Source organism: Schistocerca americana, chromosome 7 (assembly GCF_021461395.2).
Source record: "Schistocerca americana isolate TAMUIC-IGC-003095 chromosome 7, iqSchAmer2.1, whole genome shotgun sequence".
NCBI classification, from domain to species: domain Eukaryota; kingdom Metazoa; phylum Arthropoda; class Insecta; order Orthoptera; family Acrididae; genus Schistocerca; species Schistocerca americana.
In genome coordinates, this window is record NC_060125.1 from 159,778,560 (window position 1) to 159,798,689 (window position 20,130).

General features: G+C 41.4%; 1 protein-coding gene across 2 annotated transcripts in view; it reads left to right on the forward strand.

The window, feature by feature from the left end:
- The window catches only part of LOC124621986 (katanin p60 ATPase-containing subunit A-like 2), a 193,512-nt gene that overhangs the window by 134,674 nt on the left and 38,708 nt on the right, over positions 1 to 20,130 (forward strand). For both annotated transcript variants that reach the window (XM_047147527.1, XM_047147526.1), the window contains exon 7: positions 11,403 to 11,599. In XM_047147527.1, coding sequence (XP_047003483.1) covers positions 11,403 to 11,599 — 197 coding nt within the window. The remainder of the gene's footprint in view (positions 1 to 11,402; positions 11,600 to 20,130) is intronic.

The window sequence follows — 20,130 nt, forward strand, 5'->3', positions numbered from 1 at the left end:
ATGACCAGGTGTGTGTGCCAGAGATCCCTCCTTACCATGCAGGGCAACACCTGCAGGCACCTGCCTGATTACAAGACTATTTGGTCTCTAACATTTGCATCTCCAACCTTCCCCAGTCATTGAGAATGATCCAGTCATGCCTCTCTTGGGGACCTCTCATCACAAGGCTGGTCATTCAGTATTGCTGACTGTCCCTTCTGATACCACCTAACCACTGCTCCACCCAACGGGATCTAGCACTGGTACTGTCTGTGCATCCTTCGCCACACTCCACACTGCTGGGAGGGTGGGGGTGGGAGGGGGGGGGGGGGGGAGGAGCTCTTTGGTGACTATTGATGGTTCACGAACGAACCAACCAACCACCTACTATGATGAATGCTAAGATCTTTGGACTTCAGTCTGTGCTTACACTGTTGTGCTTTTCACTTGTGCTCTTATGTATTTGTTTTATTAATACAATAAAGTTATGTTATTTCTCGTAGTTGAGTTACTTTTCTTACCTCTGATGACTACAGGGAATAAATACCCAAAATCATTACAATATCAGCATTAGTGAAGGGACACAAGGCAGACAATAAATTATGCATCAGGACAAGCATCTATCGGAATTTTTTTCCAAATAATGTACTGCATTGTCCCAATGTTTGCATTGAAGAGTGATATTAGAGTAGGCCACAAAGGCAAATCAGAAGTTATATCAGAAGGAACTTAAGAAGCTGAAGCTAGTATGTTTCATCACAAGTGCTACCATACATTCATTTATGGAAATACCAGTAATGCTTTAATATTGTTTTATGACAATTAGATCATCTTACACTAACAGCAGTGCAGCTGAAAGAACTACATGCAGCCAGAAATGAGTTTTGTTTTTATGACTATCTGCTGCATGAAAGAGCTGGGAAAATGATGAAGCTATGAAGCTGTTGTGCATTAGTCTTTTTCACATATGGGTGCACAGACACTGTAAATTTCTTAAAAGAATTCTTTCCCTAAAAGAATAGCCTATGCAGGAAAATGACTTATTTTAATAAATGTTTGACACTAGTTGAAAGAAATTCCATCTGTCTTGGTAGTGGTGAGGTATGCAAATTGAAACCACAGTAGGCATCCTTTCTGTTCTTGCAATAATCAAGATTTGCTGCTTCAGTAAGTAAAATCTACACTGGTTGTTTAAAAGTTGGCACAAATGTGGAAATTTACTTCTTTATGTATCTGTGTATGCTATCCCTTTCATAGGAATGTATGTTAAATAAATGTGTACTGTTGTTGAACTGTGAGCCCCCTTGTTAAAACAAATACATTTCCATCAGAACTCACCTTTTAGACACAGTTTAATGTGCTGAGCATTCATTAAAAATTAAAATTCATCCATGAAACACATTATGCTTTGCACAATGAACAGAATGTAAGGAAGTGATTGCTGACAGAAAGGTTTATTCCCAATAAGAAGTAACCTTGTATACACATAGATATTTACGTACTACAAGCCACCTGAAGGCATGTGGTAGAGGGTATTCTGGTACTGGTCCCAGTATCTTTCACTCGTTTCCTTCTTCATTCATGAGTGGTATGTGAGAAGAATTAATGCTGTTAAACCTCTGTATGAGCTCCAGCTTCTCTGATTTTCTCATTGCGGTCATTTTATAAGATATATGCAGGATGAAGTAATATGTTGCCCGCCCGGTTGGCCGTGCAGTCTAACGCACAGCTTTTCAGGCAGGAAGGAGCACTGGTCCCCAGCACGAATCCGCCCGGCGGATTTGTGTTGAGGTCTGGTGAACCGGCCAGTCTGTGGATGGTTTTTAGGTGGTTTTCCATCTGCCTCAGCGAATGTGGCCTGGATCCTCTTACTCTCCCTCAGTGACACTATGTCGGCGATTGCTGCACAAACAATTTCTCCACATACGTGTACACCACCATTACACTAGCATGCAAACATAGGGGTTACACTCGTCTGGTATGAGACGTTTCCTGGGGGGTCCACCAGGGCCCAAACCACACAATAACCCTGGGTTCGGTGTGGGGTGGCAGAGGGGTGAAGTGGACTGCGGTAGTCGTCATGGGGTTGTGGACCACTGCGGCTGCTGCGGGGATGGAGCCTCTCTGTCGTTTCTAGGTCACCGGTTAACATACAATACAAGATAATACAATAAAAGTAATATGTTGCTTATCTCTTCCTGGGGATCTGCTGTCTTGAAATTTCAATAATAAACCTCTCTGTGATGCATAATGCCTCTTTTGAATTTGTTGAACATCTTTGTAGTGCTGTTGCACTGATTAATAAATGACCTCATGATGAAACATGCTGGTGTTCATTGGGTCTCCTCTATTTCTCTATCAATTTCCCAGACAGATGAGCGATGTCCAAGTGCTTTGTAAGTCACTTCTTTCATGGGTGAATGATATTTCTTAAGGTTCTCCCAATTAATCTCCAGCTGGCATCTACTTTGCCTGCAATTTGTTTTTGTAGTCATTCTATTGTAGGTCACTCTGTATGGTTACTCCCACGTACTTCACATTAGTTATTGATTCCAGGATTTATCTCCAATAGTATTAACAAACAGTAGTGCATTTCTTTGCCAATAAATGTTTAACACATTGCATTTACTTATGTTCCTGGTCAAATGCCGGCACCTACAGCAATTATCAATCCTCTGCAGGTCTTCCTCCAATTCATTACAGTCTTCTGGTCTGGTAATCTTCCTGTAGATAACTGCATCATCTGATAAAAGCCTCTTAGCGTTATGAAGTTTTTGATGTTATTCCCTAGATCATTTGTGCAAGGTGATTCCTATTACAAATCTCTGAAGTGATGTAGATGACACTGAGACAAGTAATTTAATATAATGCATGTGGGGTCACAAATGTCAGGAAATACCCTAAAAGTGGATGACAGATGTTCAATATGTGACGCCACTAGATGATGTACCTCACTGCACATGCAGCAGTTGAACCTATCAATCTGTCACACCTGCTCATCCCAGCCAATGTCAAGTGTTCACATCAGATCGGGCTGTTTTGTGGAGCTTTAGTGCGTGGACTTCAGGGTTTGAGTCTTGCATCTGGCAGGCAGTGTTTTTTCATTGTGTTTGACAACTATGTGTTTACACTGACATATGATTTATTATTTTTTATTTACCAATCTCACAATCCCTGCTGGTTTATTGCAATGTACTGTACAACGAAAACCTACCATATCATATCACAAGTACATGAGTATAAGCTTCCAAATTCTGTCATTACCAGTAAATTACCTACATTTTTTTACACAAAATAAGAAAAGCCTCTACTTCGTTGCAGTGTGGACAGTAATTTTCTAACTTCTATGTTTACAACAGATCACATTTACAAAATGTGTTCAAAATTGGCACAATTTGCTCGGATGCAATTATTGCATTCTCAATCATCCCCTGATGTCTAAGCCCAACTGGTGCATATGCAGTAATCTACAGCATCTGGTGACATCAAATATTCAACTTTTCTTGTCCATTTTTGGGGTATTTCCTGACATTTGTGACTCCATGCATTTTATATTATATTACTTGTCTCAGCGTCATCTGCGTTACATGTTTTTTTTTTTTTTTTTTTTTTTTTTTTTTGTTAATAAGTATCATCCAGTATTTATTTTAAACTGCAATGGCCCTATTGCAAATCCTTTGGGTACTCCTGAAATTACATTTATGTCAGTCAGTTTTTTTTACATTAAGAGCAACAAATTGAGTTCTATCCACAAGGAAGTTCAGGATCCAATCACAAGTCTGGTCCAGTATCTGGTCCAGTACTCAGTAACCTCGTATTTCGTTCACTAAACAACAGTATCAAATGCCTTCCTGAAATCAATTGACATGGCTTCAACCTGCATACCATTGTCTATTTGTGCTCTGGATCTCATGGGTGGGCAGAGCAAGAAGAGTTTTGCAAGATCTCCATTTGTGATATTCACATTGAGCTTTATGGAGGAAAATTTGGTTCTCCAAAAAAAGTCATAATACATGAGCATAAAACATGTTTCATAATTCTACAACAGATTGACATCAATGATATAGCCCTATAACTATGTGCATCTGTCCTGTGACCCTTCTTGACTTGCACATTTTTCCAGGTAGCAGGTGCCATTCATTGCTCCAGTGATCTATAATAAACTACCGCTATTATGAGAAACAGTTCTGTTGTATAATCTCACAGGTGCCTCATCCATTCCAGATGCCTTTCCCCCATTGAGTGATTTTAGTTGATTTTCTATTCTGCAATCAAATATCTCAGTATCTACCACTTTAGCATTCATACAATGATTGAAAGCAGGAACCATATTACACTCTTCTGACATGAAACAATTTCAGGAGATTAAACTCAGTACTTTGACCTCCTTTCTGTAGTCTTCCATTCTGATGCTAGAACAGTCACTGAGTGACTGAACATGTCATGTCAGTCTACTTCTTGATTTTATATAGGATAAAGCTCCTTACGATTTTTTTATCAGATTGATTGTCAAAATTTTACTTACAGATTTATGAATACCTCAAATTGATCTCCACACACTCATCTTGAATTCATTCAGCTATTGTTTGTCAACTAAGCTTCAACTTCACTTAAATCTGTGATGAAGCTCTCTTTGCTTTCATAGAGCTTTCTAACACAGCTATTGAAGCACACTGGATCTTTCCCATCCCTCAAAAACTTACTTTCCATATATGGTCTAAGGCATATTAAACACTACTTTTGAATTTTAACCATTTAGGCTCCACATCTTCAGCATCAGATTTGAATATTTGATGCTGACTAGTCAGACACACTGCAATTTGTATTGCTTACTCTTATAGACTTTCCTGAAGCCATTACATGATGAATAAAGCAAAGTAGTTTGTTTTGCATCATTTGATTGTCAGTTAGGTCCAAACATGAATGTGAAAGTAAATTAGAGCATGAATAAATTGGCAGAATACTAGGTCTGAACAAAAGTACAAAAAGAATGAGGAAAAGTGTACAATGTGTAATAGTATCGATATACATTGCGAGTATTTTTGTTTTTTGTGCTACATCATCAGAAAAGTAACAGAAAAGAACAATGAAGTCAGAAGAAGGTATGAAGAAAACTTCACACATGGAGTGTCCACATCGTCATACAATGAATCAAGTGAAATAATACGTTCAGACTCCTGCATCTGCGAGAAATGTGCAGCAAAAGGTGTAATGTGCGCAATATGTAAAACTGTGTTCCATTATAAATGTGTAAATACATATACAAAATGTAAGATATGGTTCTGCTCAAAATGTCTTCCAGATGATTTAGTTCACAAACTTAACAGAAAGACTGTTCAAACAAAACAAGGTTTTAAAGGTTTTAAAACACGACTGTAACAAAGGCACACAACAGAATGCAAGTAAATTGTATGATAAATTTCACTCAGGTACGAGAACTTGTATCAACACTAAAACAAGTTATAGCATGTGTAAATACTATGAGCAGAGGTGGCAAAAATGGCATCATATGCATTGTATGCGAAAGAGAGCTCAATTTATGGTACAAGAAACTCAGTCCGTCACAGAAAACAACCAAAAGCACAATATCGGAGTGGAAAGGTGACACCGGTAACACCAGAGAGTTACCAGATTCACCAATTCCTTTAAAAAACCAATATGATGTCCAAAGTACAGTAAGTGTTGAGCTCTGCATCAGAAAATGCTACTGCAAACATTCAGATACCTAAACTAGCCATTTCTGCACCCCTGAAGACTCGCAAACTATGACAACATGTACCAATGTCACAGCAAAAAATTCGTGATCGCTTGATGAAACTTTATATTCTAGCCAATTGCCATGGATGTGGAATTGCCTCTTGTGTTAATGAGACAGCAGTTGTGAAAGCCACGAGCTTTGTCAAGCCAGGAGTGCCCCTCTCAGAAATAATGAATACTATCCATTATAAAGAAATTATGGAGTTATCTTCAGGTGACTTTATAGCTATGTTTGGTGGCTCAAATGATATATTGCCACATTGGTCTTGTGTAATCAAGGAGATAAGAGCTGCCAATGACCTTCTTTCTGATATATGCAAGCAATTCAAAAACGTTGATGTTGTTGATATTAACGCCCAGCCAGCGACATTGGGCACAGGTTTCACACATCACATGGTCTTTACTTGAACAGTCTAGGGAAGGAAATTGTGACCCAGAAATTGTTGGAAAAAATCAAGAGGCACCTGTAAATATCTGCAACACAAACAGCAGTATCAATAAAATCACCAAAGCCAGTTGTAGCAAGTGCAACACAAATGACAGCAACAGCAGTACCACCCCCACCACCACCAGCACCACCACCACCAATGACAACATCAACAAAAACAATGACACAACAACAACAGCAGAAGAAACATCAATAACAACTAAACCTACTTCAATAGCAGAAGAACCATCAGTAGCTGAGGAAAAACCATCATCAGTTGCAGCAGCAGCCCCACCTCCAGCAGAAACAGTGTCAGTAGAAAAAGCAAACATAGTCACTGTACAAGAAACCATGTCACCGATAGCACCACAGCAGCAGCCACTGAACTTCCAACAACAGTAGCAGCTGATAAACACTGCCTGAGGAGGAGCAAAAAGCTAGGTGCAGCTGCTTCACTTAGTGATGATTTTTTATGGCACCAAATGAAGAAAAGGAAGAGATTGTGACAAATCATCCTGAAAAATTGCAGATAAGTGTCAAAAATCAGCAACAGAGCAGCACTTCACCAGGTATTGAGAAAATAACAAATACTTGCAAACTTTTCAAGATAATGAATCAAAACATTCAGTGTCTCAAGAATAAAGTGTTAGAATTAGAAGTTGACAAAAACAACTTTGTAGATACCTCTTGTATTTGTCTATCAGAACAATTGTGCAGGGTCAGTTAATTAAGTCTTATAAATATAAGCAGTTTTGAATTAGCATCTCATTATTGCCGCAGTTTTTGTAAAAATGGTGGAGTATGCATATACACTAGGGCTGGGCTGGGTATAAAGTTAGACCTGAAGCATACCATCTAAATATCGAGAAACATTTTGAATCATGTGCCATAGACCTAAAATCTGAGGAGAAGCACAAAAAACTAAGTGTCATATCAATATACAGGTCACCACCAGGCGACAAAAACATATTTTTTAAAAATTTGGAAACAGTGCTAAACATTTTGTATAACAATGAAGTGAACTTATTACTATGTGGGGATTTTAACATCAACCTCTTAATTGAAAATTAAGAAAAAAGACAGCTTTTGAGTATCCTAAACAGCTTTCACATGAAACCACTCTTCAAGGATCCCACTAGAATAACAGAGTCATATTCTTCCCCATTAGATGATATCTTTACAAATATCGAAAATGATGTTACTGAGGCACAAAACGTAAACTTATGTCTTTCACAACACACTAGTAACACACGTAAATTCTTCTGTACCTGAGGTGGTTAAATACAAGTGGGAATATAAAAGGCACTTCTACCCAGAAAAGGTAAATATTTTTATTCAATCATTGGCAAAAGAAACCTGGGAAGATGTATACTCAAAATCATCAACTGATGAATCACTCAATGCGTTTTATAATACTTTCATGTCCATATTTGAGATGTGTTTTCCAAAAAACTGACAAGAATTAATGTTATTCCAAGGAACAGCAGCCAGTGATGAATTATTCAATGCATTTTATAATACATTCATGTCCATATTTGAAATGTTTTTTCCAAAAAACTGACAACAATTAATGTTATGCCAAGGAACAGCAGCCAGTGGATAACACCTGTTATCAGAATATCCAGTCAAAAGCTAAAACTTTTCAGTCAACTGAGAAAAGACAACCAAGATGAGAACTCTGCAGAATATGTTAAGACATATAAGAAAATTTATAAGAAAATATTTAAAATTTCAGAAATAAAACCATTGTATAGAAAGGGTAATATAAATGAAGTGGGATATTATAGACCAATAGCTTTGTTATCTGTATTTTCAAAAACAATAGAGATTGTCATCAAAAATACAATTACAAATCACATCAAAAAATTCAATCTCCCATCTGTAAACCAACATGGTTTTTGCAAAGGCATGAGTACAGAAACAGCCATTACCCAATTCATCGAAAACGTTGTAATGGGACTTGACAGAAATAACAGTACAGTAGGAATAAACTTGGACTTATCGCAGGCATCCGATACTGTTGATCATGATATCTTGCTAGACAAACTAGATGCTATGGGTATACAAGCAGTTGCATTAAAATGGTTTCAGTCATATCTCCACAATAGAAAACAGGTTGTAGAAATTACCTCAGCAAACAATAAAAACCAAAGCATTGTGTACAGATTGGACCTGCAGACTGTGCCAATCGGAGTACCTCAGGGCAGCGTTCTAGGACCTCTCTTATATACATATATATAGGGAAACATTCCACATGGGAAAAATATATCTAAAAACAAAGATGATGTGACTTACCAAACGAAAGCGGTGGCAGGTTGATAGACACACAAACAAACACACAAACACAAACAAGTGTATGTGTTTGTTTGTGTGTCTATCGACCTGCCAGCGCTTTCGTTTGGTAAGTCACATTATATATATATATATATATATATATATATATATATATATATATATATATATATATATATATATATATATATAAAAATAGAGGGAAACATTCCACGTAGGAAAAATATATCTAAAAACAAAGATGATGTGACTTACCAAATGAAAGTGCTGGCAGGTCGACAGACACACAAATAAACACAAACATACACACAAAATTCAAGCTTTCGCAACAAACTGTTGCCTCATCAGGAAAGAGGGAAGGAGAGGGAAAGACGAAAGGAAGTGGGTTTTAAGGGAGAGGGTAAGGAGTCATTCCAATCCCGGGAGCGGAAAGACTTACCTTAGGGGGAAAAAAGGACGGGTATACACTCGCACACACACACGTATCCATCCACACATATATAGAATTTCCTCTCCAACCTCAACTCCTTTGGTTCCATCAGATTCACCTGGTCCTACTCCAAATCCCATGCCACTTTCCTTGACGTTGACCTCCATGTGTCCCATGGCCAGCTTCACACATCCGTCCACATCAAACCCACCAATAAGCAACAGTACCTCCATTATGACAGCTGCCACCCATTCCACATCAAACGGTCCCTTCCCTACAGCCTAGGTCTTTGTGGCAAACGAATCTGCTCCAGTCCGGAATCCCTGAATCATTACACCAACAACCTGACAACAGCTTTCGCATCCCGCAACTACTCTCCCGACCTGGTACAGAAGCAAATAACCAGAGCCACTTCCTCATCCCCTCAAAACCAGAATCCCCCACAGAAGAACCACAAATGTGCCCCACTTGTGACAGGATACTTTCCGGGACTGGACCAGACTCTGAAAGTGGCTCTCCAGCAGGGATACGACTTCCTCAAATCCTGCCCTGAAATGAGATCCATCCTTCATGAAATCCTCCCCACTCCGCCAAGAGTGTCTTTCCGCCATCCACCTAACTTTCGTAACCTGTTAGTTCATCCCTATGAAATCCCCAAACCACCTTCCCTACCCTCTGGCTCCTATCCTTGTAACCGCCCCCGATGCAAAACCTGTCCCATGCACCCTCCCACCACCACCTACTCCAGTCCTGTAACCCGGAAGGTGTACACGATCAATGGCAGAGCCACGTGTGAAAGCACCCACGTGATTTACCAACTGACCTGCCTACACTGTGATGCATCTATGTGGGAATGACCAGCAACAAACTGTCCATTCGCATGAATGGACACAGGCAGACAGTGTTTGTTGGTAATGAGGATCACCCTGTGGCTAAACATGCCTTGGTGCACAGCCAGCACATCTTGGCACAGTGTTACACCGTCCGGGTTATCTGGATACTTCCCACCAACACCAACCTATCCGAACTCCGGAGATGGGAACTTGCCCTTCAGTATATCCTCTCTTCTCGTTATCCTCCAGGCCTCAATCTCCGCTAATTTCAAGTTGCCGCCACTCATACCTCACCTGTCTTTCAACAACTTCTTTGCCTCTACACTTCTGCCTCGACTGACATCTCTACCCAAACTCTTTGTCTTTAAATATGTCTGCTTGTGTCAGTATGTGTGGATGGATATGTGTGTGTGTGCGAGTCTATACCTGTCCTTTTTTCCCCCTAAGGTAAGTCTTTCCGCTCCCGGGATTGGAATGACTCCTTACCCTCACCCTTAAAACCCACTTCCTTCCATCTTTCCCTCTCCTTCCCTCTTTCCTGATGAGGCAGCAGTTTGTTGCGAAAGCTTGAATTTTGTGTGTATGTTTGTGTTTGTTTGTGTGTCTATCGACCTGTCAGCACTTTCGTTCGGTAAGTCACCTCATCTTTGTTTTTATATATTTTCCCACGTGGAATGTTTCCCTCTATATATATATATATCAGTGGTAAGCACATAACTTTGTTTGCTGACGACACAAATATTGTTGTAACAGGCATAAATAGGGTATTGTCAACATCTGCAACCAGAGGTTTGGAATAAATATGAAACTCATTTGAACTGAACAGGCTAACATTAAATATTTCAAAAAGTAATTATATACATTACAAGAAAACAAAGTCTCATCATGATATGAACCCCAAAATTCGAAATAAACAAATTGAAATGGTAGCTGCCACAAAATTCTTAGGTGTGCAAATTGATGAAAATTTAGACTGGAAAGCCCACATTCTCTACCTCACCAACACAATAGATCTGCTTGCTATGCATTATGCATAATTAGTACTGTATGTAGGAGAGAGAGTGTAGCAGAACTGTCTACTATGCTTACATCCATTCTGCTATCACCTATGGACCAACCGTCTGGGGCCGTAAGGCAAACATGAAAACCATCTTCACTTTACAAAAACGAGCTGTTAGAATAATTTCAAACAGTACCAGGCTAACACCTTCCAAACAGTTATTTCAACACCTAAATAGTCTACCTTTACCATACCTCTATATAAAAAAGTGTTGTTAGTAAAAAAATGCTCATTGATAATTATAAAACCAACTCAGATCTTCATTCCTACAATACAAGAATGTGCAATGACACCCACATAAAAAACAGTAAACAAGGCGTAACTACATTCATTTACTATGTGTTAATAGTATCATAAATCAAATGCTTGCCACAGCCTCAATGTTAATTTCTCTGGACAGAAGTGTTAAGTCAATTATTTGCTTGTAATGTATTTCATGTAAAAGCTCCCAAACAAAAACTTTAAATCAATTATTTTCTTGTAATGTATTTCATGTGAAATTGAATTGTTAAATTCTTACACCATGGTTGCATCATATTCTACAGATGTGACAGCATTACCTTGCTGCCGCTTTTGTGAGATAGGATTCATGTGAAGTATTCTAATGATAAAATGTGTTGTTAGGTACTGTTTGACCTGGCTCGCCACTATGCGCCATCCACAATATTTCTCGATGAAATCGATGCTCTTGCTTCTCATCGTGATGGGTTACTGGAACATGAGGCATCTCGTAGACTGAAAGCTGAGCTACTTATTCAGATGGATGGAATTTCCTCATCTCATGACAGTGTCTTTCTATTGGCTACATCTAACCTCCCATGGTAATATTACACAAGAGACATAAATGTAACATGAACTTATGGAGTTTGTCTGGTAATGTATAGAGAACCTTTCTGTACTAAAATAAAAATATTATCTTAAATAATGTTTTAATAAAAACAATTGATCTCTGTAGAAATGAAGCATTGAGCTGTTGACAGTCATATGTATGATGTGTTGCCTTATGGCACTGAAATGTTTCTTTGATATGACTGGCTGAGGGAAAAAACTGATATGATCATTTGCATAATTTAGGAATCACACACACACACACACACACACACACACAGGCAGCAGTAGTGTGGGATAGGAATGCAAGAGAGAGGGGCAGGAGGTGCATGAGACAGAACTGTGACAAATTGGCACTATTTATTGAGAGAAGTTATTGGGTTAAACAAAAAAGAGAAAATCCTGAAAATAAACTAAATCTGATTCCTCCTCTCAGAATGTCCTTTTGTTACAAATAGCAAGATAGAAATCTTACTGGCGACAGTCACAATAAGATCACTTCGGGTATATGTGACCTCCTGTGGATACAATTTAAGTCCACCGCCGTTATTGGAGAGGTAACATTTGATTATAGGAATGCATATACAGATAAAAGCTCAAAAAATAAGGCATCACTTCAAAAATTGGCCTTTAAAGACTCAAAAGCTTTAGACACATAAATATTAAACTTCTTGCTTACAATACGAGAGAAGGGAAGTTGCCACTCACCATATAGTGGAGATGCTGAGTCGCAATACGCCCAATAAAAAGATTCACACAATCATAGCTTTCGGCCATTAACACCTTTGTCAGCAGTAGACACACATACACACTCGCACACACACACTCACGCAAGTGCAACTTGCACACACGTCTGCAGTCTCAGAGAGCTGAAACTACACTGCTAGCAGCAGCACCAATGCATTATGGGAGTGGTGACTGGGTGGGGGTAAGAAGGAGGCTGGGGTAGGGAGGGGGAGGGATAGTATGGTGGGAGTGGCAGACAGAGAAGTGCTGCAGTTTAGACAGAGGGCAGGAGAGAAGGTGTGGAGGGGGTAGGGGGTAAGTAGCAGAAAGGAGAGAAATATTAATAAAAAGAAATTAAAAGACTGGGTGTGGCAGTGAATTATGGCTGTGCACTGCAAGAATGGGAACAGGGAGGAGGCTGGATGGGTGAGGACAGTGACTAACGAAGGTTGAGGCCAGGAGGGTTACAGGAACGTAGGATGTATTGCAGGGAAAGTTCCCACCTGCGCAATTCAGAAAAGCTGGTGTTGGTGGGAGGGACCCATATGGCACAGGCTGTGAAGCAGTCATTGAGATTGTTTGGCAGCATGTTCAGCTACAGGGTGGTCCACTTGTATTTTGGCCACAGTTTGTCGGTGGCTGTTCATGCGAACAGACAGCTTGTTGGTTGTCATGCCTACATAGAATGCAGCACAGTGGTTGCAGCTGAGCTTGTAACTCACATGACTGGTTTCACAGGTAGCCCTGTCTTTGATGGGATGTTAGTGACCGGACTGGAGTAGGTGGTGGTAGGAGGATGTATGGGACAGGTCTTGCATCTAGGTCTATTACACTGGTATGAGCCATGAGGTATGGGATTGGGAGCAGGGTTTGTGTAAGGATGGACGAGTGTATTGTGTAGGTTCGGTTGACAGCGGAATACCATGGTAGGAGGGGTGGGAAGGATAGTGGGTAGGACATTTCTCACTTCTGGGCACTATGGGAGGTAATCGAAACCCTGGCGGAGAATGTAATTCATTTGCTCCAGTCCCGGATGGTTTTGAGTTACAAGGGGAATGCTCCTCTGTGGCCGGACTGTGGGACTTTGGGAGGTGGTGGGAGACTGGAAAGATAAGGCTCAGGAGATTTGTTTTTGTACAAGGATGGGAGGATAATTACGGTCAGTGAAGGCTTCAGTGAGACCATCGGTATATTTAGAGAGGGACTGCTCGTCACTGCAGATGCAACGTGCACGGGTGGCTAGGCTGTACGGAAGGGACTTCTTGGTATGAAACAGGTGGCAGCTGTCGAAGTGGAGGTATTGCTGGTGGTTAGTAGGTTTGATATGGATGGAGTTACTGATGTAGCCATCTCTGAGGTGGAGGTCAACTTCTAGGAAGGTGGCTTGTTGGGTTGAGTAGGACCAGGTGAAGCAAATGGGGGAGAAGTTGTTGAGGTTCTGGAGGAATAAGGTATCCTCACCTTCAATTCAGATAGCAAAGATGTCATCAATGAATCTGAACCAGGTGAGGGGTTTAGGATTCTGGGTATTTAGGAAGGATTCCTCCAGATTTCCCACGAATAGATAGCATAGGATGGTGCCATGCGGGTGCCCATAGCCGTACCACGAATTTGTTTGTAGGTAATGCCTTCAAAGGAGAAGTAATTGTGGGTGAGGATATAGCTGGTCATGAAGACTAGGATGGAGCTTGTTGGTTTGGAATCCATAGGGCGTCTGGAAAGGTAGTGTTTGATAGCAGTAAGGCCATGAGCATTAGGAATGTTAGTGTACAGGGAGGTGGCATCAATAGTTACGAGCAGGGCACCGTGTGGGAAAGGGAAAGGAAATGTGGAGAGTCGGTCAATTAAATGGTTGGTATCTTTTATATAGGAGAATAGGTTCCAGGTAATAGGTTGAAGGAGTTGGTCCATGAGAGCATAGATTCTCTCAGTGGGGGCACAGTAACCGGCCACAATGGGGCGTCCTGGGTGGTTGGGTTTATGGACTTTAGGAAGCATGTAGAAGGTGGGAGTGTGGGGTCCATGAGAGTATAGATTCTCTCAGTGGGGGCACAGTAACCGGCCACAATGGGGCGTCCTGGGTGGTTGGGTTTATGGACTTTAGGAAGCATGTAGAAGGTGGCAGTGTGGGGAGTGGTAGGGGTAAGTAGAGAGATGGACTCTAGGGAGAGGTTCTGGGATGGGCCTAAGGATTTGAGTAGTGACCGGAAATCCTGCTGGATTGCTCGAATGGGATCACTGTGGCATGGTTTGTAAGTGGAAGTATCTGACAGCTGACGGAGTCCTTCTGCCACGTAATCATTGCGGTTCAAAACTACGGTGATGGAGCTCTTGTCTGCAGGTAGGATTATAAGAACGGAAACAGTTTTTAAATGGTGGACTGTGGTTCTTTCTGCGGATGTAAGTTTAGTGTGCATGTTGGGGGATATGGGGAATGATGGTGAGGCAAGATTCGAGGATAAGAAATTCTGGAAAGTTAACAGGGGGTGGTTTGGAGGCAGTGAGAGTGGTCACGGTTGGATGGTGGAGTGAACTGAGTTAGACAAAGTTCAATATTGGTCTTTGGTTGAGTCTGATTGGTCAGGTTGGTGGCAAAAAAGTGTTTCCACTGTAGGGACCAGGAGAAGGAGAGAAGGTCTTTAACTAGTCCGGCATGGTTGAATTTGGGAGTGGGGCAAAAGGTGAGGCCTTTGGAAATGACTGATATTTCTGTGGGACTAAGGCTTCTGGAGGAAAGGTTCATGACTGTATTACAGGTCTGTTTATGTTTTGAGTTCTGTGTGGTGGTGGGAGGGAGTTTTTGAGGGTGGAGTAAGTGTAGTAAGTCTGGGAGACAGGGTTTGTCAGCTATGAGGGGGCGTGGGGGAGGTTTGGAGGATGTTGTAGAAGTGGTGGACAGAGGTACTCTGAGGCAGGAGTAGGAAGTGAGCAGGATGGAGCGGTTTTTGATGTGGTGTTGTGCATGTTGCTCAAGTTACTGCAGGACGAGTGTTTCAATGTGTGTTATGGGTTCCAGAAATTTGAGATTAAATAGCAGGAGAATTTTGCGGATGGACAGAAGGTACTGCAAGGAGGATGGGGCTTGGTTGATATGGTTTTGCAAGACTATGTTGGCGAAGGCTAAGGATCAGCGGAATCTGAACAGGTGGAGGTCATTGTGGAAGGAGGGGTGGCAACGAGAGATGGGTAATTTGATGGTAAGGCCATTAGGGGGGATTTCATGAGCCAAGCAACAACGCAGGAACAGTATGTAGGACTGGGATCTGGCTAGGGATAAGTAAACTTTTCTGTATTGACGCAGATAGAAGGAGCAAGGATCCATGGTGGTGCAGAAATGTGAAAAAATACGTAAGAAAGTAGAATTACGTCCGAAAAATTATGCAAAAATACACCCAAATACGTGTGAAAAGTACAAAATGGATGCACAGGGGGAAAACGAGAGATGAATTCTGAGGAAGACACGGATAGTGGAAGGCAAAAACTCAATAAAATTGGCAAGAAGTCACAAAGGTCAAAGTAGAGAAAAATTAATCATTAATAAATATGTGTATATTACTGAGGGTAGCAGGTTTGAGAGTGGACAAGGGTAGAGAAGGGGGGTGGTAGATGTGACTGGATGAGGTGGATTTAGTGGGTGCGAAAAGGGATAGAACAGAGAAAGTGTGGCAGGTGGGGAGGGGTTCGTAGTTAGAGATGTAAGATCGTGTGGCACCGGAAAAGTGCGGGAGATAACACGCAAAAATATGGGAACTGACACAGGGAGTGTGATCAGTTTGAAGGTATATGCTTAATTATATTGGTGGGAGTAATGTAGGACATAAGATGCTGCACCAACAATCAGTGTGGTCTTGAGGCAGTCTGTTGCGCATGGCTGAGTCTGTTGATACATTGTGGCAACTGAATAACATTCTCCGCCAGCAGTGTGGTTCGTAAGGCAACAAGAGAAACACAGGAAAGAAAAGAAAGAAGGCTGGACATTGTGTATAGTGATGCAAAAGAAAGTAATTAGAAAGGAAAACAGCACAGCGTCGGGATCGAAGAAAAGCTGTCAGGCAAAAATCAAACAATGGAAAATCAAGGATGGAATATAACAATACGAGAGAAGGAAAGTTCCCACTTACAATATAGCGGAGATGCTGAGTCGCGATAGGCACAATAAAAAGATTCACACAATCATAGCTTTCGGCCATTAAGGCCTTTGTCAGCAGCAGACACACATACACACTTGCACACACACACACACTCGTACAAGCGCAACTTGCACACATGTCTTCAGTCTCAGACAGCTGAAACTACACTGCGAGCAGCAGCAGCAGTGCATGATAGGAGTGGCGACTTAAGGAGGAGGCTGGGGCAGGGAGGGGGAGGGATAGTATGGTGGGAGTGGAGGACAGTAAAGTGTTGCAGTTTAGACGGAGGGCAGTGAGAAGGGGGGGAGGGGGGAGGGGGTAAGTAGCAGAAAGGAGAGAAATAAAAATAAAAAGAAATTAAAAGACTACGTGTGGTGGTGAAATGATGGCTGTGTAGTGCTGCAATGGGAACAGGGAGGGGGCTGGATGGGTGAGGACAGTGACTAATGAAGGTTGAGACCAGGAGGGTTACGGGAACATAGGATGTATTTCAGGGAAAGTTCCCACCTGCGCAATTCAGAAAAGCTGGTGATGGTGGGAAGGATCCATATGACACAGGCTGTGAAGCAGTCATTGAGATGAGGGGTATCATGTTTAGCAGTGATTTCAGCTACAGGGTGGTCCACCTGTTTATTGGCGAAAGGTTGTCAATGGTAGTTCATGTGGACAGACAGCTTGTTGGTTGTCATGCCTACATAGAATGCAGCACAGTGGTTGCAGCTGAGCTTGTAAATCACATGACTGGTTTCACAGGTAGCCCTGCCTTTGATGGGATAGGTGATGTTAGTGACTAGACTGGAGTAGGTGGTGATAGGAGGGTGTATGGGACAGATCTCGCATCTAGGTCTATTACAGGGGTATGAGCCATGAGGTAAGGGATTGGGAGCAGGGGTTGTGTAAAGATGGACGAGTATATTGTGTAGGTTTGGTGGATGGTGAAATACCACGGTAGGAGCGGTGGGAAGGATAGTGGCAAGGACATTTCTCATTTCAGGGCATGACGAATGGTAATCGAAACCCTGGCGGAGAATGTAATTCAGTTGCTCCGATATTGGATGGTACTGAGTTACAAGGGGAATGCTCCTCTGTGGCTGGACTGTGGGAATTTGAGAGGTGGTGGGAATGAACTAAGAAACACTTGGACCTTGCACTTCTCTCAGTTGCCACTAGGTTGATATAGTTATTAAGTGCTGACATCTGGCACCAGAACAATGAACTACCTCCACACCAAGCAAGGAAATGGCTTCCGTGATACACTAAATGACATTCAGGTGGTCAGCAGACGCTTGCCTGTACGGGACATGGGCGCCATCGGCAATGCCCAGCTGATCGCACCCATATGGCGATGGGCACCATGATCAAAGTGCTAACCAAAGTGGCACACAAACAGTTTACAAATGGCCACTTTAGAAATGCTTCCACCTTGGCCTGAAAGCTTTGTTTCCACATCATGGCAATAACTATACTGTTTCCCGCAACCCTTCCACACACTTTATGAGCTCTCCACTACTAGTGCTGCCACCTGTCATCTGTGAGTGGTTATTGCATGTTGATGTTGAACACTGGTGGCAGTCACATCAATGTGACTAGATTGTATAGTAATTCATGAGGAAAATTTTACTGGAGTGTTGTATTTTCATCTTAAAGACTATTTAAAGTCTTTAAAATTTTCATTGCTTTATATGGATGCATTCTTTGTGAGATGTCCAATTCCAGTCTGTATGTGTACAGAATTATTACTTTTCCAGTCTACAGTCATACAGTGAAACGCTGAAGAAACTGGTATGGGCATGTGTATTCAAATACAGAGATATGTAAACAGGCAGAATATGGCATTGAGATCAGCAGTGCCTACATAAGGCAACAAGTGTTTGGCTCAGTTGTTGGATCACTTATTGCTGCTACAATGGCAGGTTATCAAGATGTAAGTGAGTTTGAACATGGTGTTATAGGAGGCACATGAGCGATGGGACACAGCATCTCCGAGGTAGCGATGAAGTGCAGATTTTCCCATATGACCATTTCATGAGTGTATCATGAATATCGGGAATCCAGTAAAGTATCAAATCTCCGACATCGCTGCAGCCAAAAAAGATCCTGCAAGCATGGGACCATCAACTAAAGAGAATCATTCAACATGACAGAAGCACAAGTCTTCTGCAAATTGCTGCAGATTTCAATGCTGGGCCATCAACAAGCATCAGCATGTGAACCATTCAATGAAACATCATCGATATGGGCTTTTGAAGCCAAAGGCCCACTCGTGTACCCTCGACACACTACACGACACAAAGCTTTACACCTTGCCTGGGCCTGTCAATGCCGACATTGGACTGTTGACGACTAGAAACATATTGCCTGGTCAGATGAGTCTCATTTCAAATGGTATTAAGTGGATGGTTGTGTATGGGTATGGAGACAACCTCATGAATCCGTGGACTCTACATGTAAGCAGGGGACTGTTCAAGCTGGTGGAGGCTCTGTAATGGTGTGGGGTGTGTTCAGTTGGAATGATATGGGACCCCTGTTACATCTATATATGCCTCTGACAGGTGACATGTATGTAAGCATCCTGTCTGATCAGCTGCATCCATTCATGTCTATTGTGCATTCCGATGGACTTAGGCACTTCCAGCAGAACAGTGCAACACCCCATATATCCAGAATTTCTACAGTGGCTCCAAGAACACTCTTCTAAGTTTAAATACTTCCACTGGCCACAAGACTCCCAGACATGAACATTATTGAGCATACCTGGCATGCCTTGTATTGTGTTTTTTAGAAGAGATCTCCACGCTCTCATACTCTTACAGATTTATGGACAGCCCTGCAGGATTAATGGTATCAGTTCTCACCAGCACTACTTCAGACATTAGTCGAGCCCATGCCACATCATGTTGTGGCACTTCTGCTTGCTCGCAGGATCCATACATGATTTTGGGCAGGAGCACCAGTTTATTTGGCTCTTCTGTGTATGATATTGACTTGGACCACAGCTTTGATTTGAATATGCATGGTCCTATTGAAAATAGCATATTTTTGCCTGCATATCACTTGAGATGTTTCTCACCCAACCCATTACAAAAGGATTTAGAATATAGCATGAAATTTTTTGCCAACTTCACTGTCTTGTCTAGAGTCCAGTGTCAAGTTATGTACTCTAGTGCAAAAGTGTTCAACGAACTCCCATCTAACCTGTAGCAAGAAATTAAGAATCATCTACACTTCAACAGAAAACTGAAAACATACACTAGCCACTCCTACAAAAAATTGCCAGATTTTTCTAAATTCTAAAATTGAAAATTTCTTTTACCTACATGTCAAGTAACTGTGCTCATTGTAAAACTGTATGACAAATAGTACAGTGCTGTAAACAAGTCTCTGTTGCTACAAATGCTGGCTAATATGTTGTTTGAAAAATATCTCTGACATTATCCAGAAAAGTGTCTTTGGCAACATTTTTGGAAAAGAGAAATTTGCTGACACTGAATATAAATTTAAATGTTAGGAAGCCTGTACTGAAGGTACATGTCTGGATCATAGCCTTGTACATGAGTGTAACATGGACGATAGGCAATTCAGACAAGAAGAGAAGCTTTTGAAATGCTGTGTTACAGAAGAATACTGAATATGAGATGGCAAAACCAAATAACTAAAGAGAAACTGAA